This window comes from Chondrus crispus, genomic scaffold (assembly GCF_000350225.1).
Source record: "Chondrus crispus Stackhouse genomic scaffold, scaffold_157, whole genome shotgun sequence".
Taxonomy (NCBI): domain Eukaryota; phylum Rhodophyta; class Florideophyceae; order Gigartinales; family Gigartinaceae; genus Chondrus; species Chondrus crispus.
Genome location: NW_005179028.1, coordinates 52,905 through 68,498, shown reverse-complemented (window position 1 = coordinate 68,498; position 15,594 = coordinate 52,905). Strand labels below are relative to the sequence as shown.

Below are 15,594 nucleotides of genomic sequence, written 5' to 3'. Positions count from 1 at the left end.
TACTGAAATCGAACAACAGATGAGTGACGAATCTGAGAATGAGTTGGGAGAACTTCCCGACAGGGAGGAAGTGGACAGCGAGTCATGTGATGAGGACGGCGAGCTCGGCCCTCGTTGCAGAAAAGGCGTTTGGGTTGGTAGTGTGCTGGTGTTGGTCCCAAAAAAAATGACTCAAATTTTGGAATCCCTTCTGGATTTGGTCGAGTTCCTCCTAACTGAACATGTGGGTTTGGTGTACATCATGCCATTCAACCCAAGTGAACGTGATGATTTGAAGGTGTCCTGGAACCGCTTTACTCGTCCAGGAGTCCTTAGAAGGAGCTGCCGGGCAATGGCAGAACCATCTTTTTGCATGCATAGAAGACTGACGGACAATCTCAACGACTTTGCTCATTGCAACCATAATACAAAATTTTCGTTGTTTGAATATCCATGCCTGCAATGCTGTGAGAATGTCTGCAATGAACTTATGAATGTCCGAAGGGTCAACCCTGTCGTTTCGAGATTTCTATTCGAGCCTCTAAGCTCAAGAACTCACATGTCTCAGGCAAGAAATATGGCTGACGTTGTCTCCCAATGCATGACACGTCACATCGAGAAGGCGGAGGAATATTTTCGAACGTTGGACAATATAATCTCCCCGGAATCTGTTAAGTTCTGGGAGTTGTATGCATCTGTCACAGAGACCCAGATCAGAGACGGAACGAGATCTGGATTAATTAATCAACATCGTGGAGAAATGAATGATTCGAGAAGCGGGGTGGATACTGATACAGACTTACTGCGTAAAGATCAGGAAGTAAGCGGAATTTGTTTCCCTGGAAGACGTCAGTGTCGCCATGGAATTGTTTTCGAGGGAGCGGAGACACATCACTGCACCAAAAAATATCCTCTTTCGGATACACATTCTCCTGGACTTCTGACTGCACAGTGCGCTTGTGAAAATCCGAAACTAATCGGGTTTGTGGTCATGACAAGAGCTGAGTCCACGTCACTTGCGTTGTGAACAGCATTAAGCCACTTTCAAATCCCACCTCGAGTCATATACTATGATAATGCATGTAATATGTTCTCATCCACTATTCTGAGAACCCCCTGGCTACTTCACTGGAGCCGCCTGGTGGTGGACCGTTTTCATTACAAATCGCACAAGTGCTGTTCCTTTTTTGACGCGGACAGCTACGCAGAACTCGACACCCATCGTACCACAACAGCAGAGTCCTTTAATGCACGCATCGATAGAGTCATCCACCATATGCGTTACCTTAAGGGACAGAATCTTATTCCGTTTCTGAGAATTCGGTTTGCATTTCTCAATCTTGCTGCTGAGTGCCAAAGGAATAATAACGTAGCAGATATGGAAGATGTAGATCTGACTACTTTCTTGTCCAATATTATAACATGCGACTGCCCTGTTTTTGAGTGGTTAAACGAAGACAAGGAGGGAAGGCTAGGTCAAAACCCAATGGAACTCGTGTAAAACAGATGGCTCATCGAATCTATGAGCACTTTTGCTGCACAGTTCTGTGTACTCAAAATCCCTTCTGCGTTGCATATAGGCAATAAAAAGCTCATTATCGCTCCTAATCATATATGCACCGCCTGTAGCACTCCTGGTAGACCTCTTCGATGTAGGAGCTCAATTCGGACCATGTAGCCCTCCTTCGCAGGCATGTGTTGAGCTTGTAAACGGGAATCTCGCACGCACTCGCTTTGTTGCTGATTGCTGTTACGGCTACGGGATGATAACTAGATAACCGGTAGCTGCTATTTGTGAGTGTATCTGGGCAGATATTTCCTGTATAGATTCGAATGTCCGCAACGCTTGAAATTATAGCTCACCTTCGGAATACTTTTCAATGCTTTTTGACAAAGCATGCACATTTTCGAGACAGTTCCCTTTTCATTACAGCGTTACTATCGCTCTGCAACAGCCCCGCTTGCTAAGGTCACGCAGTTCCTGAAGGCCCATCCCGGCCGGCAAAGTAACCTGGGAAAATGACCCCGTGAGGCAAATTTCCCGAATCGTCGATCTGAATGAATATATGCGGGATTTTGGGGGTCCAGAAAAGCTTCTTCAATGGGTCCTCCATACTTTAAGAAATCGCTCATATTGTGTGAGAATATGTACCTTCAAAGAAGGACTATTCCGCTGGGACCTCCAGACATTGCGAATCAGCAAATCGTTCTGCTGTTCGATTATCTTTATAGGAAGTGCCTGCGTTGGGCCGAGCCTAGTGATCATACCTCCTCCAGCTTTTCCAACGTGCCCTTATCGAAGATAGAGAGCTGTAAAGGCCGCCGATCGAATTTATTGAACTGGCGTGGGGCCAATGAGAGAACAGGGAGGCGTGCACACACGCCCACGCACGGAGGTTAAGAAAGGCCCTGATTTGCGGAGGCCGCGCCACTTGTCGCAGAGGCACAGCGTCTCACCGGCCCTCGCGCCACCCGCATTGGCCGCCGCCGCCCCGACCCGCCTCCCTCCAGGCCCTTGATTGCAACATCTCCTCTGTCGCCCTCACACCCGATTGCCCGAGGTGCATCATCCGCATCCGCGCTCCGCTCCGCCGCCGACCCTTCCCCCGACACCGACCGCCCGCCGCCCTATAAATACGTCCCCCCCTTCCCACCGCCGACCCGCGCCACACCTCGCCGCCCAAAATCGCCCCTTGCGCACCGCACCGCCCCGTCCCCCACGCATCCGTCAACCCCCCCCCCCCCCCCCCGCAACCATGCCCGCCGCCCTCTCGTCCGCCACGCTGGGCTACCCGCGCGTGGGGCGCAACCGCGAGATGAAGAAGGCCCTCGAGTCGCACTGGGGCGCCCAGTCCACGGCCGCGGACCTGCACGCCGTCTCGGAAGCCGTCCTCGTCGACTCGCTGCGCGCGCAGCACGCGGCCGGCGTCGCTCGCATCGCCGTCGGCGACCACACCCTGTACGACCCCGTGCTGGACTGGACCCGCCGCCTGGGCTGCGTCCCGCCGCGCTTCGCCCACCTCCCCGCCCTCGACCGCTACTTCGCCATGGCCCGCGGCGTCGACGACGCCCCCGCGCTCGACCTCTCCAAGTTCTTCGGCACCAACTACCACTACCTCGTCCCCGAGATCGACGCGGCTGCGGCTCCCCGCCCGGATTTTGCTGATTTTCTCGACATGATCCGCCTCGCACAGGACACCGTCGGGAACCACCCCGTCGTCCCGCTCGTCCTCGGGCCTGTCACGTACGTCCACCTGGCTAAGCTGGAGGGCGTCGAAGCGAAGGACGTCTTGGCCAAGCTGCTCCCTGTCTACGCCCAGCTGCTCGCCGAGCTCAAGGCCATGGGCGTCAAGGAAGTCATGATGCAGGAGCCGGCCCTCGTTCTCACGGAGGCCGCCGAGATGAAGGACCTGTACCAGACCGCGTACAAGGCCCTCGCCGAGCCGCGCCTGCCTCTGCACGTCGTCACCTTCTTCGACTCGGTTGACCCTGCCGTCCTGTCCTGGGTAGTCGCGCTTCCGGGCATCAATGGCCTCTCACTCGACTTCACTCGAGGCAACAACTTGGCTGCGCTCAAGGAGATGACGTGGCCGAACAGCCTTAGGTTGGGCGCTGGCGTCGTCGATGGACGCTCCGTGTGGACCGATGCCGATACTGCCCCGCCCATGCTCGCCGCCATTCGAGAGGCCGTGGGGGATGGCGTCGAGATCTCGGTACAGCCGAGCTGCTCGTTGCATTATGTGCCTATCGATGTCGAATGCGAGACCGACATCCCCAAGGAGATCAGGAGCAGGCTCAGTTTTGCCGTCCAAAAGCTCGATACCGTCGTCGCTTTGGCCAAGCAGCCTGCGGGTAGCGGTGCCAAGGGCGCCCAGATGGACCAGATCGTCCAGGATGCCATCACGGATGCGCTCGATGAGGAGTTGTTTGTTCGCGAGCCCAAATTTGAGAGGCGGCGCCCACAACAGTTTTCCGTCCCCGGCGGGTTTGGCACCACCACCATCGGTTCGTTCCCGCAAACCAAGGAGATCCGCCGCGTCCGCACCCAGTTCAAGAAGGGCAATCTCTCCGAGGTTGAGTACCACAGCATGATCGACAAGCAGATCGGCTTTTGCATTGGCGTGCAAGAGGCCTTGGGCTTGGACGTCTTTGTGCACGGCGAGTGCGAACGCTCGGACATGGTCGAGTACTTTGGCGTCAAGCTTACGGGCTTTGCGTTTACCAAGAATGGATGGGTCCAGAGCTTTGGTTCGCGGTACGTCCGCCCGCCCATTATCACGGGTGACGTGTCCCGCACGGGCCCCATGACCGTGCGCGAGTTCAAGATTGCGCAAGGAATGACTGAGAAGCCCGTCAAGGGCATGCTCACGGGGGCGACCACGATTCTCAACTGGTCGTTCCCGCGCAAGGACATCTCACATGAGAAGCAGGCCTACCAGATCGGGCTGGCTCTTCGCGACGAGGTGGCCGACCTTGAGGCCGCCGGCTGCAAGATCATCCAGGTCGACGACCCCGCGCTTCGCGAGGGACTGCCGCTCAAGCACAAGGACTGGGCCGAGTACCTGCGCTGGGCCGTGCGCGCGTTCCGGCTCAGCACCTCGGGCGTGCAGGCGGCCACGCAGATTGTGACGCATCTGTGCTATGCCGACTTTGAAGACATCCTGCAGGCGATTGACGACATGCAGGCCGATGTGCTGACGATTGAAAACTCGCGCTCGGGTGATGAGATGCTGCGCGTGCTGGCCGAGTTTGGCTACGCACGCGACATCGGCCCCGGCGTGTACGATATTCACTCGCCGGTTGTACCGGGCGTGGACGCGGTCGCTGAGCGTGTTGCTTTGTTCGGCAAGGTGGGGCTCGCGAGGGAGAGGGTGTGGGTCAACCCGGATTGCGGGCTCAAGACGCGCAAATGGGAGCAAGTGATCCCGGCTCTCAAGAACATGGTGGCCGCGGCCGAAAAGGCGCGTGCCAAGTAGGGTCGGTTAGGATGTAAAGTTTCGCGGGAGAGCAAGTCATATTCCCACCCCCACCCAAGGGTAGGGGTTTTTTCCTTTTTGACTGAAGCCCGTAAAGACGTTTTGTAGGTTGTTACTTTAATTGCTTTCCTGATCTTACATGTCGGGTCATCTCCCAGACAGTGATGGCGGTAGTCGATACGTCAGGGAGAGTCGCTATCGGAGGATCATACTGCTCAGCAAGACACGAGACATGTCCGTTGTTATGTTAAACTTTACGCAGTATGGATAGGGAGCAGAAAGACATGACCGGGAGGATTCGCCCTTGCCCGTCGCGAGACCCGTCCGAATCACCCCCCGCTCTTACTCCTCATCTTCTCTTTAATCCTGTACAGCACGCCCGTTGCACACTCGCACAGCACACACTCATCCCACTACCCTCCACTAGCCCACTTCCATGACAAAACGCACGCACAAGAACCACCTCTCGTCTCGCAAACGTGTCATCTTGTTCTTCTCACCCGCTTCTGTGCGCGACCTACCGACCGGTTCCATATCGGCAACCCGAACAAACTTTTGCAACAACTCGTCTTCCCCCGGCTTTGCTCCTCGCCTCCACACACATGTGCACACCGTACCCAACCCCGAATTCTCCACACACTATGTGTGAGGTGTTCGATACCGCTCGAACTGCTCCTTACATGTCAGTTGGTCCAATATTCAAAGCGCAAGTCTCTTCTCTCGCAATTCTCACGATGCTGATGCACTCCCTTCCAGCCCTTGCTGCGCTCCTTCCGCGCAAGAGTTACAAACATTCTCCTTCCCTGCCGCGTGCACCCCCGCCGGCTCCCCCGACAACAGCCTGCCTGCATCGCTTCCCCCCGGTGATTAAAACAGCGCGTCTATCGGCTACTCGCTCACGATACAGTCGAGCATACCCGCGCCGTCGAGCATAACGGGCCCGTCGTGCAGTCTCCAGCTCCGGTATAAAGAGACGTCATTCCCTTCCGCTCCCCTTCCTTCTTTCCAATCGCGTCCTGCCTTCCTTCGCATAGCTACCATGGCAAGAGCCGCCAAATATCTCATCCTCTCCTTCACTCTCTTCCTCTCTGCCCTCGCTCATCATCCGCAACTCGACGCCACCGACGGTCTAGAAACCACACGGCAAGTCAACCGTGACGCGCCAAGTGGAGCGCCCAGCTTTGACACGGTCTGCAACCCAAACTTCCGTTCCTTCGACGGCACGTGCACCAACCCCCAACACCGGCTTCTCGGCTCGAAGGGACGCGCGCACGCCTCGCTCGAAGATGCCGCCTCCTCTGTCGTGCCGACGGGGGCCGATCGGCCCTCGGCGCGCTTCGTGTCCAACGCTCTCTGCAGGCAGTCCATGGACGCGTACAACAAGCGGGGGGTAAACGAACTCGCCGTCTTCTTCGGGCAATTCATCGACCACACCATCGTCTCGACGCCGAGCGGCGGCGACGCGTTTCCCATCGCGGTGCCAAACGACGACCCGATCTTCGCCAACGTCACGGGCAAGCTCAAGTTCACGCGGTCCGCGCGTAGCGGCGTCGAGGTGCGCGGCCAGCGCACGGGCGCCGAGCGCCCGACTAACGCGCTCCCCGCCGCGCTTGACCTGTCGACGGTGTACGGCGACTCCAAGGTCCGCGCCGACGCGCTGCGCTCCTTCCGCGACGGAAAGCTGAAAAATAGCTCCGGCAACCTGCTCCCGCTCAACGACAGGGGCCTCTCCAACTCGCCTAACAACTCGCCCGGCTTCTTCGTCGCCGGCGAGACGCGCGTCAACGAGCACCCCATGCTGACGTGCCTCCACACGCTGTTCATGCGCGAGCACAACTCGATCTGCGACGAGCTTGCGCAAGCGTACCCGGACTACAACGACGAGCAGCTGTACCAAACGGCGCGCAAGATCAACGGGGCGCAGTTTGCCAAGATCGTATTCGAGGAATTCTACCCGGCGATGACGGGGCGGGCTCTGCCGGCGTACAGGGGGTTCCGGCCCGACGTGGACGTGAGCATCCTGGACGTGTTCTCGACGGCGGCGTTCCGTGTGGGGCACACGATGGTGGGCAACGTGGTGCGGCGGGTCGGGCGCGACGGGGTTAGCAAGTCGGCGTTGCGCATGTCCGAGACGTTCTTCCGCGGGGCGGACGCGCTGGCGGACGGGATCGACGACTTCCTGCGGGCGGCGGCGGGCACGGCGGCGCAGGAGGTGGACCTGCTGGTGCACGACAGCGTGCGGGACTTCCTGTTCACGGGGGTGGCGGAGGAGAGCGGGGTGGACCTGATCGCGCTGAACATCCAGCGCGGGCGCGACCACGCGATCCCGGGGTACGCGCGGGTGCGCGAGCTGGTGGGGCTGGGGACGGTGCGGGGGTTCGCGGACATGCCTGCGGCGACGGCGGTGCGCGCGGCGCTGATGGGCGTGTACGGGAAGGTGGAGAGCGTGGACGCGTGGGTCGGGATGGTCGCGGAGAGCAAGGAGGGCGGGATGGGGGAGACGATGGGAAAGGTGTGGGAGATGCAGTTCGAGAGGCTGCGGGATGGGGACGCGTTTTATTGGAGAGGGGATGAGGGGCTCATGGCGATGCGCGGGAAGGTGGGGAGGGTGACGGAGCTGTTTGAGGGCGGCGGCGGGATGGCGGCGGTGCTGAGACGCAACTCTGAGGTGCGGCCGCGGCCGGGGAGGGTGTTCTTTGTTGAGTAGCGGGGAGGAGGGCGAATTGCGGGACGACTTGGTGCCGCGCAGTTGTGGATCTGAGGGCGGCCGAGTCGGGGCTCTTCACATGTGTCGTAAGTGGACACGTGGTCCGGCTGGGGCAAAACGTGTGAAGAACCGAAGCGAGTTCTAACTGTAAAGCAAAAGTTATGATCGAAATGAAACCGTTGTGTACACGTGGACACTATTCCACGACCGCGAATGGGTTCTCCTTGGATGTATGTAAACTTTTTTATCATACGCGATATGCACCCTCATTTTTAAATACAATTCTCAATAAATTGAATTACAGCGGGCCACAGCAAGGGCATCGAATTTGTTGAAAAATATCACAGCACCCCCCCTTCTCATTGCAAAAGGACCTGGAATAACGATCTGTGATGGCAGAACAATGACTTGAAATAATCTGTGTCGCCCGCGGTACCCTTCGTGTGGTACAGTGCGCACTGAAAGTATAAGGACACCATTGAAACCTTGACCTTACACAAAAATACGAAAGATATGATCATGAAAAGCAGCTCAAACGAAAGGGAAGAGAAAGAGTGTACAGAAGCTGCAATCGTTTTTATACTATGATCCTTCTACGGTGACTTATCTTTAAAAAACTAAATACCACCGCGCTGTAATTATAAGGACAATTCACGATTACCGATAACGTAGCAGAGTAAACCATTTTTCGCGCAACCAAAACGCTACAGTACTATCTTCTCGAACACGCCCGGCCATCCCCGCCAACCGATGCCCACCATCTAGCTACTCAACATGCCGAAAGGGAAGCAGTTGACAGACGTGGAAAAAGGTCAAATTCTCGTTCTCCACAACGAATGCTTGTTAGTCCTAGAGATCGCAGAGTCCATCAACAGATCGAAGACCGCCGTGCACAACTTTATTATGAATCCGCAAGCATATTGATCTGAAAAGAGGAGTGGAAGGCCTCCTAAACTAACGCCCGCTTTAAAGCGCAGAGTAATAAGGGAGGCTTCTAAAGGAGAAAAGTCGGCCAATCAGATCCGCAAGGCACTCGATTTACCGGTCCACCGGTCGCGCGTACAAGCTCTTTTGAGGAAAGATACTAATCTAAAGTACACCAAGTTTGTAAGTGCTCCAGTCCTCACTCCAATGCATATGCAACGAAGGCTACATTGGGCTAAAAATCATGTTACTTGGGATGATGAGAAATGGAACAAAATTATTTTTCTGACGAGAAGAAGTTCAATTTGGATGGCCCCGATGGTTTTCATTATTATTGGCATGACTTAAGAAGGGAGAAAAAGTTTTAAGCAGACGTCACCAAGGAGGTGATTCTTTAATGATTTGGGTTTGCTTCTCTTATTACGGACGGAACAATTTAGTAATAATGTATGGGAAACCGGATTCTGCAAAGTACTGTGAACTACTTAATGACGATTTGTTACCGTTTGCGGCAGTGACGCATGGTTAGAATTGAACGTATCACCAAGATAACGCCTCTATACATCGTTTTTTTTATACCAAGAAATGGTTTACGGACAATGGCGTTGCTGTTTTACCGTGGCCTTCGCGTTCACCAGACCTCAATCCCATCGAAAATATATGGGGGATCTTAGCGAGGAGTGTGTATGGAAATGGGAGACAGTACCAGGATACTGTAGAGCTGTTTGAGGCTATTGTCGATTGCTGGCAGAATATCGACCACAGTATTCTTGAGAATCTCGTTGGATCGATGCAGGGGCGTTGCATTGCTGTTTTGCAGAAGAATGGCGACCGCACGTCTTATTGAGATCGAAATAAAGGAGGGTTTTGATTGCACTTTTTGTTTGTCCTTACAATTACAGTGCGGCTGTAATTAGGTTTTTTAAGATAAGTCACCGTACAAGTATCATAGTATAAAAACGATTGCAGCTTCTGTACACTCTTTCTCTTCTCTTTCGTTTGAGCTGCTTTTCATGATCATATCTTTCGTATTTTTGTGTAAGGTCAAGGTTTCAATGGTGTCCTTATACTTTCAGTACGCACTGTACCCCTGGGGTACATTGCGGTAAAATCTCGTACGGCTTACTTGCCGCAGAAGAAATCCTGGTGCGGAAATTTCGCACTCAGTGTCGCTCAACAAGTCGACAGACAGAAATATGAAACGAAACTGGACAATTGTTTACTCTTCCGCTTCGCGCGGTTGCATCTGACGAAGTACTGCTTACATGTACCACACCCGACTAGAAGACACTGTACAGTGCGTTACAAAAATATAGCCGTTTCCGGAAAAATGTCGTACTGCAGTCTGCAAGGCCTTGCACAGAGAACGATTTGCGCTTATTACTCCAAGACGAAGCCAAAACACTCTGAGGACGTTAAAAATACAACGGCAGCATCGTTTGTATCCGTTAGTAACATAAGTATCTTTATACACTCTGTGCCAAATAAAAACCTAATTATTATACTCGATTACCACTTCAACACGGTTTATAATTGATCTTCAGCATTCCGAAAGCAACTGATACCACCGAACAACCGCTTTACACCACCTAAATTTCCGAGAGGAACAAAGCTCACACTTGTCGAGCAAGGAAAGATCCTCGCGTTTAAAGAAGAAGGCTTAATCTCGACTGAGATAGGGAGGCGTCTAAATCGCTCTGGAAAATTTATGGCTAACGTTTTAAGAGACCCCGCGTCGTATGGGACTAATAAAAGTCCCTGAATGCCGTCAAAGCTATCACCAAGGGAGAAAAGGGAGATAAAATGGAGATTTCTAAAGAATCTCAGAGCTGCCCCTCAGTTAAAAGAAACCTCGATTTACAGGTGTCCCGCCAAACAGTATGGTGCGAGGTCAAGAGGCAAGAGACGAACAAGTATCAGAAACGCAATCCCGTCCTACTATTGACTGATGATCATACAACCGCCCGTGTGAACTGGGCGACCAATCATGCTCATTAGTCCTAGGAATGGGACGACGTTATTTTCTTCAGTGCGAAAAGGTTCAATCTAGATGGACCTGACGGATTTCAGTACTATTGGAGGGATTTGATGACGGAAAAGCAGCAATGTTTTTCACGACGGGCTGGTGGTGCATCTGTTATGATTTCGAGGTGCATTCTCGTCGAAAGGAAGGTCCTCATTAGCTTTTCAAAATGGTATACAGGACTCCACAGCGTACTGTAATACTCTCGAGAACTATTTCCTGTCATTTGTGTACTGTTATGATGATGATTCATTCGTGTTCATGGAAGATGGGGCATCTTTTCATTGATCCAATTTAACATATTCATGATTGAATGTGGAAATTATCAGCTGACAGTGACGGTTACTGCCCGCCAAGTGCATCCGAATAGTTGAAAAAGGTGCATTAAATATGGACAGGCACTGTAGGTTGACAGATGAGGTCAATTCAATTGACCTCATCTGTCAACCTACAGTGCCTCTCTCAACGACTCTACTGATAATGCAATAACTCGTAATTATCAACAAAGGAATCGCAAAGAAGAGAGCAAAACGGGAGGATGAGACGCGCGGGAGTAGTAGTATAAATAGTCGGAAGCCCGGGCAGAATAGCTGGTTGAAGGAAGCAGAAAGGACGCAACCAGCACAGTAAATTGACGCGAACATTCTCGCCCAGTCCTGCCGGTTAACACTTACTGTTTTTTCTACTTTTGCGACAGTCTAGACTTTACACTCAACTAGTTTCTTCGAGAAGAAAAATGACAACCTCAGCCTTTCAAGTTCAAGATTTTTTTGTCTTTTCGAGAGCAGTGGTTTTCTTATCTCTTTTTTGATATTAACGCAGTACGTTTTATCAAAAAGGGGTAAATCTGCCTTCCTCTTTAGCATAACTCTCATCGGAAATAATAAAAAGAGTAAGTTCTTTATTTTTCCGCTACCTCTAAAATAGGAACCTAGTTGCCGAACAAATTTCTATTCTAGTGGCATTCAAACCGAATTCAGACAAGGACCTTGGGGCACCGCAAGCCCCCGAAGAGCAGTCAGAAGAAATATCTCGGCCACGCGCACGGCCTCGACCCTGCACGCCTGTGGAAAACGGGGAAAGCGACGGGGAGGACTCCATCGCCGTTTTGGACCTCGTCGAAGAAGAGGCTACCCCGGCGGACCAACCCCGCCCGGAAGACAAGGTTTACGAGAAGACAACACGTGTACAACACGTGTACAGAATCTACACGCAAATAGTTCTGCTCACGTGGACAGCGCGTCACGGGTTCTTCACCAAATTAAGGCCCAGACTACAGTAACAAAAAGTAATTTGCCGGTTCTACCGGAAGGCGTGAATAGGACACTACATCGCGTGGCCACCTCACGAATCCGGAAAAAGCCTGCTCCTGCGCCCCTGCTCACGTGCCAGGTGTGCCAAGTCACGTTGACTGGCAGGCATCAGCTCCGCCAACACAGGGGTGGGAAGAAACACCGCGCACGCGAGGCTCGCCTTCAGCGCGAGGCCGAGGACTTCTACTGTGACATTTGTGCCCGTTTCTTTCCGTCCGCGCACGACCTCGACAACCACCTCATCAGCTCTATTCACCGCCGCCGCGCCCAATTCTTGCGCGAACGCCAACTCACGCCAAATTTAGAAAAGTAGCAAAACATTGTTTGGAATCTTTTTCAAATTTATTCTCCAATTCGAAACAATTTTTGAAACATTTCAGAAGCTATTTTGCCACTATCAAGAGACCAATTTCAATTGTTTGCATCTTTCCCTAACTAGTACACAACACGTATTACACAGTTGACACAAACCAAACTGCGATACGTGTGACACACTACACTAGGTGTGAAAGTTGCACACGTGTGTACTATTGTACTACTTGTAAATTCTGGACACCCGTACAGGTATTCAACTGAAAATAGTGTGAGCTATAAAAGGGAAAATTTTAAGGATAATACTAAGGTGGCAGAACGACTTTCGTATATAAGACTGAAGTAATTTTACTAAATATTTTTCAAAGACTGTAACGCGCCTAAAAATGACGAGCGTTGTTGATCAGTCTGCTCTATCAAGCGTTACCAAGGAACTTAAATCGTATACACCACCATCTTCAGTTCACCATGATATTATATCAGTTATTACGCTATACATTACTCGCGAAAGATCTGATAGTAATTTGGACGCAGAACTGTTAGAGAATTTACGTGAAGACCTCCCTGTTGAAACTCTGTACTCTTTCAAAATATTGAGGGGCACCATGTTCGTTTTCACAATCATCCGCGACTTTTTACGAGCGGAAGGTGTAGAGTTTAACAAACATCCCGCAACTGACCGCATTTCGTGGGGATCAGTAAAAATGTTATACTCAGACACGCACGACATCGATTTTGCATATGAAAGGCTTGTTGAACACAAGAAGAGCAGCCGAGTGATTATGCCTACTAACAAGGAAAATGAACGTCATGTCGGTCAACCAATATAGGTTTATTCCCCTGGAAGACGCGAATTCGAAGCAAAAGCCGTACATAACATACCTTTGCGATTCGAGAATCAAGACAAAATCACTGGAAAACTGCGTGAGGACCTGACGGAACACATCAATAACTACATTGATGCCGCCCAGGACTACAACCTTGACCAAACCAACATAGTTGCTTACCAAGAAGGGATTAAGGAATTGATTGGACCAGCAACCATCACAGGTATCAGGGACAAAATAGTAGATGTCAAGAGCAACGACGGGCAATAGCATGAAACAATGAACATGCAAGTGAAGCCTTGTGTTCGAGAAAACTCTCAACCTACAGACATGCTCCCACGGGACATGTTCCTAACCACAATTTTGAAGCCTTTAAAGTCCGTAAACAGACCGCAACTGATCAAACCTGGTGACCTTAGATCGACTGATGAAAGATTCAGAGCCGCAAAGAAAAAGGGGCTGAAAGGTTTGATTGAAAAAGGAACTTGGAAACTTGTCTGCAAGTCAGAAGTGCCCAAGAACGCAAAGATTCTCGGTGGTAGATTTTTATTGGCCATAAAGGATGACGGGAGTAACGAAGAAGTATGGAAAGCCCGATTTGTAGTTCAAAGATATAGGGATAAACTCAAAACATCCCTGTAGTATAACACCCCCCAACGGAGAGGGGTGTATACTTAGCTCGACGTAGACCCGTACGAGGGGCGAGAAGACGGGGAGAACACACAGCTAACGGGACAGGGAAGCGGGCCTTGGTAGCGTGGTAGAGCGGGACGGTCGGGGACGAGCGTACGCGCGGGCCGATCTACGCCTCGACGCCCCGGAGCGGCGCTGGGTAACGTACCAGCGCCGACGGGCGGAGGCGGATCTAGGCTCGCTCGCGTACGCGGCTGTCCCCTACCCGCTTTGTCCCGTTTAACGCGCGCGAAGACGGATCGCGCTCGTTAGTTAAGCTGGAAGACGGACCTAGGCGGTAGGTCGTGGACAAGTCCGTGCTTGTCCCCCCTTCGCCGCCGCCGGTCGCGCTCGTATTTAATGTACACAATGCGTCTATCATAATACTACAGTACTGGTATGCTGTAGTAACTTACTGTAGCGCGGGTCGTCCCGCGCTGTAATGCTGTCAGCCGTCGGGGCTGACAGCACACGTGTGAGACGCGTACTGTGCGCGCGGTGGTACGCGCCTCCTACACGTGTACGCGTGTGGTCCCGCGTCCTCCGTACACGTGGGGGTACACGTGTGCGCCGGTGTGGTTCGTATTGATCTGATCTAAATCTAATCGCGAACCGTCGTTATGCCACACGGCCCCCTCCTCAAGAGTGAACGTCCGCGTTCACCCTTGAGGAGTGAGAGAGCCTTAGCCCTGTTCCCCCTTGATCCGGCGCTGTCTTCGGCGCCGTCCACCAATCGACCTTGCCCCCTTTACGTCCCCGCCGTACTCCGTGCCCCCCGGTTTTGCATCCTCATCCACCTCTCCTCACCCGCCGCCGCGGGTGTTCCCCGTCGTTGCCACTCACGCGCTGCTCACCGCGTCGTCGTCCTCATGTCGTCGCTTCCCGAGGCGCGTCCTTCGTCTGGGGGCCCTTCCGTCGGGCTTCCCGCGCTTCCGCCGTTCTCGGGGGCCTCCGTGCCCCCGCGTGCAGTACCTCCCCCGGGCTCTTCTGGGGACTCCGTCGCGCATCCTTCTTGCGCAGGGGGATTTGTCCCTCCCGCGGCGCCCGCGCTGCCGCCCTTCCAGAAGAGTCGCGGCCCCTTGGGGTCCACCGGGAGTGTGGAATTTCGTCCCGCCTCGTCGGGGGCTGCGCTGCCCCAAGGGGGCGACGTCGTACGCAGGAAGGTCGGAGAGGTTCCTCCTGACCACATGTCCGACGCGCCGCGTATGAGCGCGCCTTACCAGCCGCGCCCCGGGTCGTATGGGGCATGGGGGAGCTGCCGGCAGCCGGGCCTCCTGCCTCTGAAGACCCGAGGTAATGTTGAAGCGGGGGCGGAGTTGGCCGACGACACCACCCAGTGGTTTGGCACCGCCCTGGCTCGCTCGATGCCGCTGCCCGTGGAGCGGCTCAGGTTCTCATGGCGTCGTTACGCCAGAACGCGGATCACCCTCGCGGAGTTGTTATCGCGTGACGTTTTGCGCCCTGACCTCATGCGCGTGCGTCGCATTTACGAGGCAGGTCGCGTGGACGAGGCCGGCCTCGTCCTTGCTAGGCTGACGGGCAAGGGCGGGGGAGTTCCATATCAGATCCCCGACGCGATCCCTTGCGACAGGACGTTCGCGTACAATTCCGGCGAAGTCATCTATGTCGACCGCATGGCCGAGCACCTGGTTGGTCGTTTGCCGGGCGCCCCGCGACGGTTCATCCTTTCCGAGGTTGAGGAGCTCTACCTGAGTCCCCGTCCTTATGCCTATTCGAAGGCTCGCGTGGCTCTCCAGAAATCGGCGGGCTCCCTCATGCGCCTGTACTCGGTCGCGGTGTCGCCCCACGATTGGGCGACCTACCGCCACTGCGAGGAAGATGACGGCCGCGTCTTCAGATC

At 53.6% G+C, this 15,594-nt stretch overlaps 2 protein-coding genes; both read left to right on the top strand.

Moving 5' to 3' along the window:
* Positions 1-2,735: 2,735 nt before the first annotated feature.
* CHC_T00009326001 (5-methyltetrahydropteroyltriglutamate--homocysteine methyltransferase) lies at positions 2,736-5,076 on the top strand. XM_005713963.1 is given in 2 exon segments: positions 2,736-4,955; positions 4,956-5,076. The coding sequence occupies 1 exon segment, from the start codon at positions 2,736-2,738 to the stop codon at positions 4,953-4,955; it is 2,220 nt and encodes a 739-aa protein (XP_005714020.1). The 3' UTR covers positions 4,956-5,076.
* A 918-nt stretch (positions 5,077-5,994) lies between these two features.
* Positions 5,995-7,662, top strand: CHC_T00009516001 (Animal heme peroxidase homologue). Its single transcript, XM_005713962.1, has one exon. The coding sequence runs from the start codon at positions 5,995-5,997 to the stop codon at positions 7,660-7,662; it is 1,668 nt and encodes a 555-aa protein (XP_005714019.1).
* Positions 7,663-15,594: the final 7,932 nt, after the last annotated feature.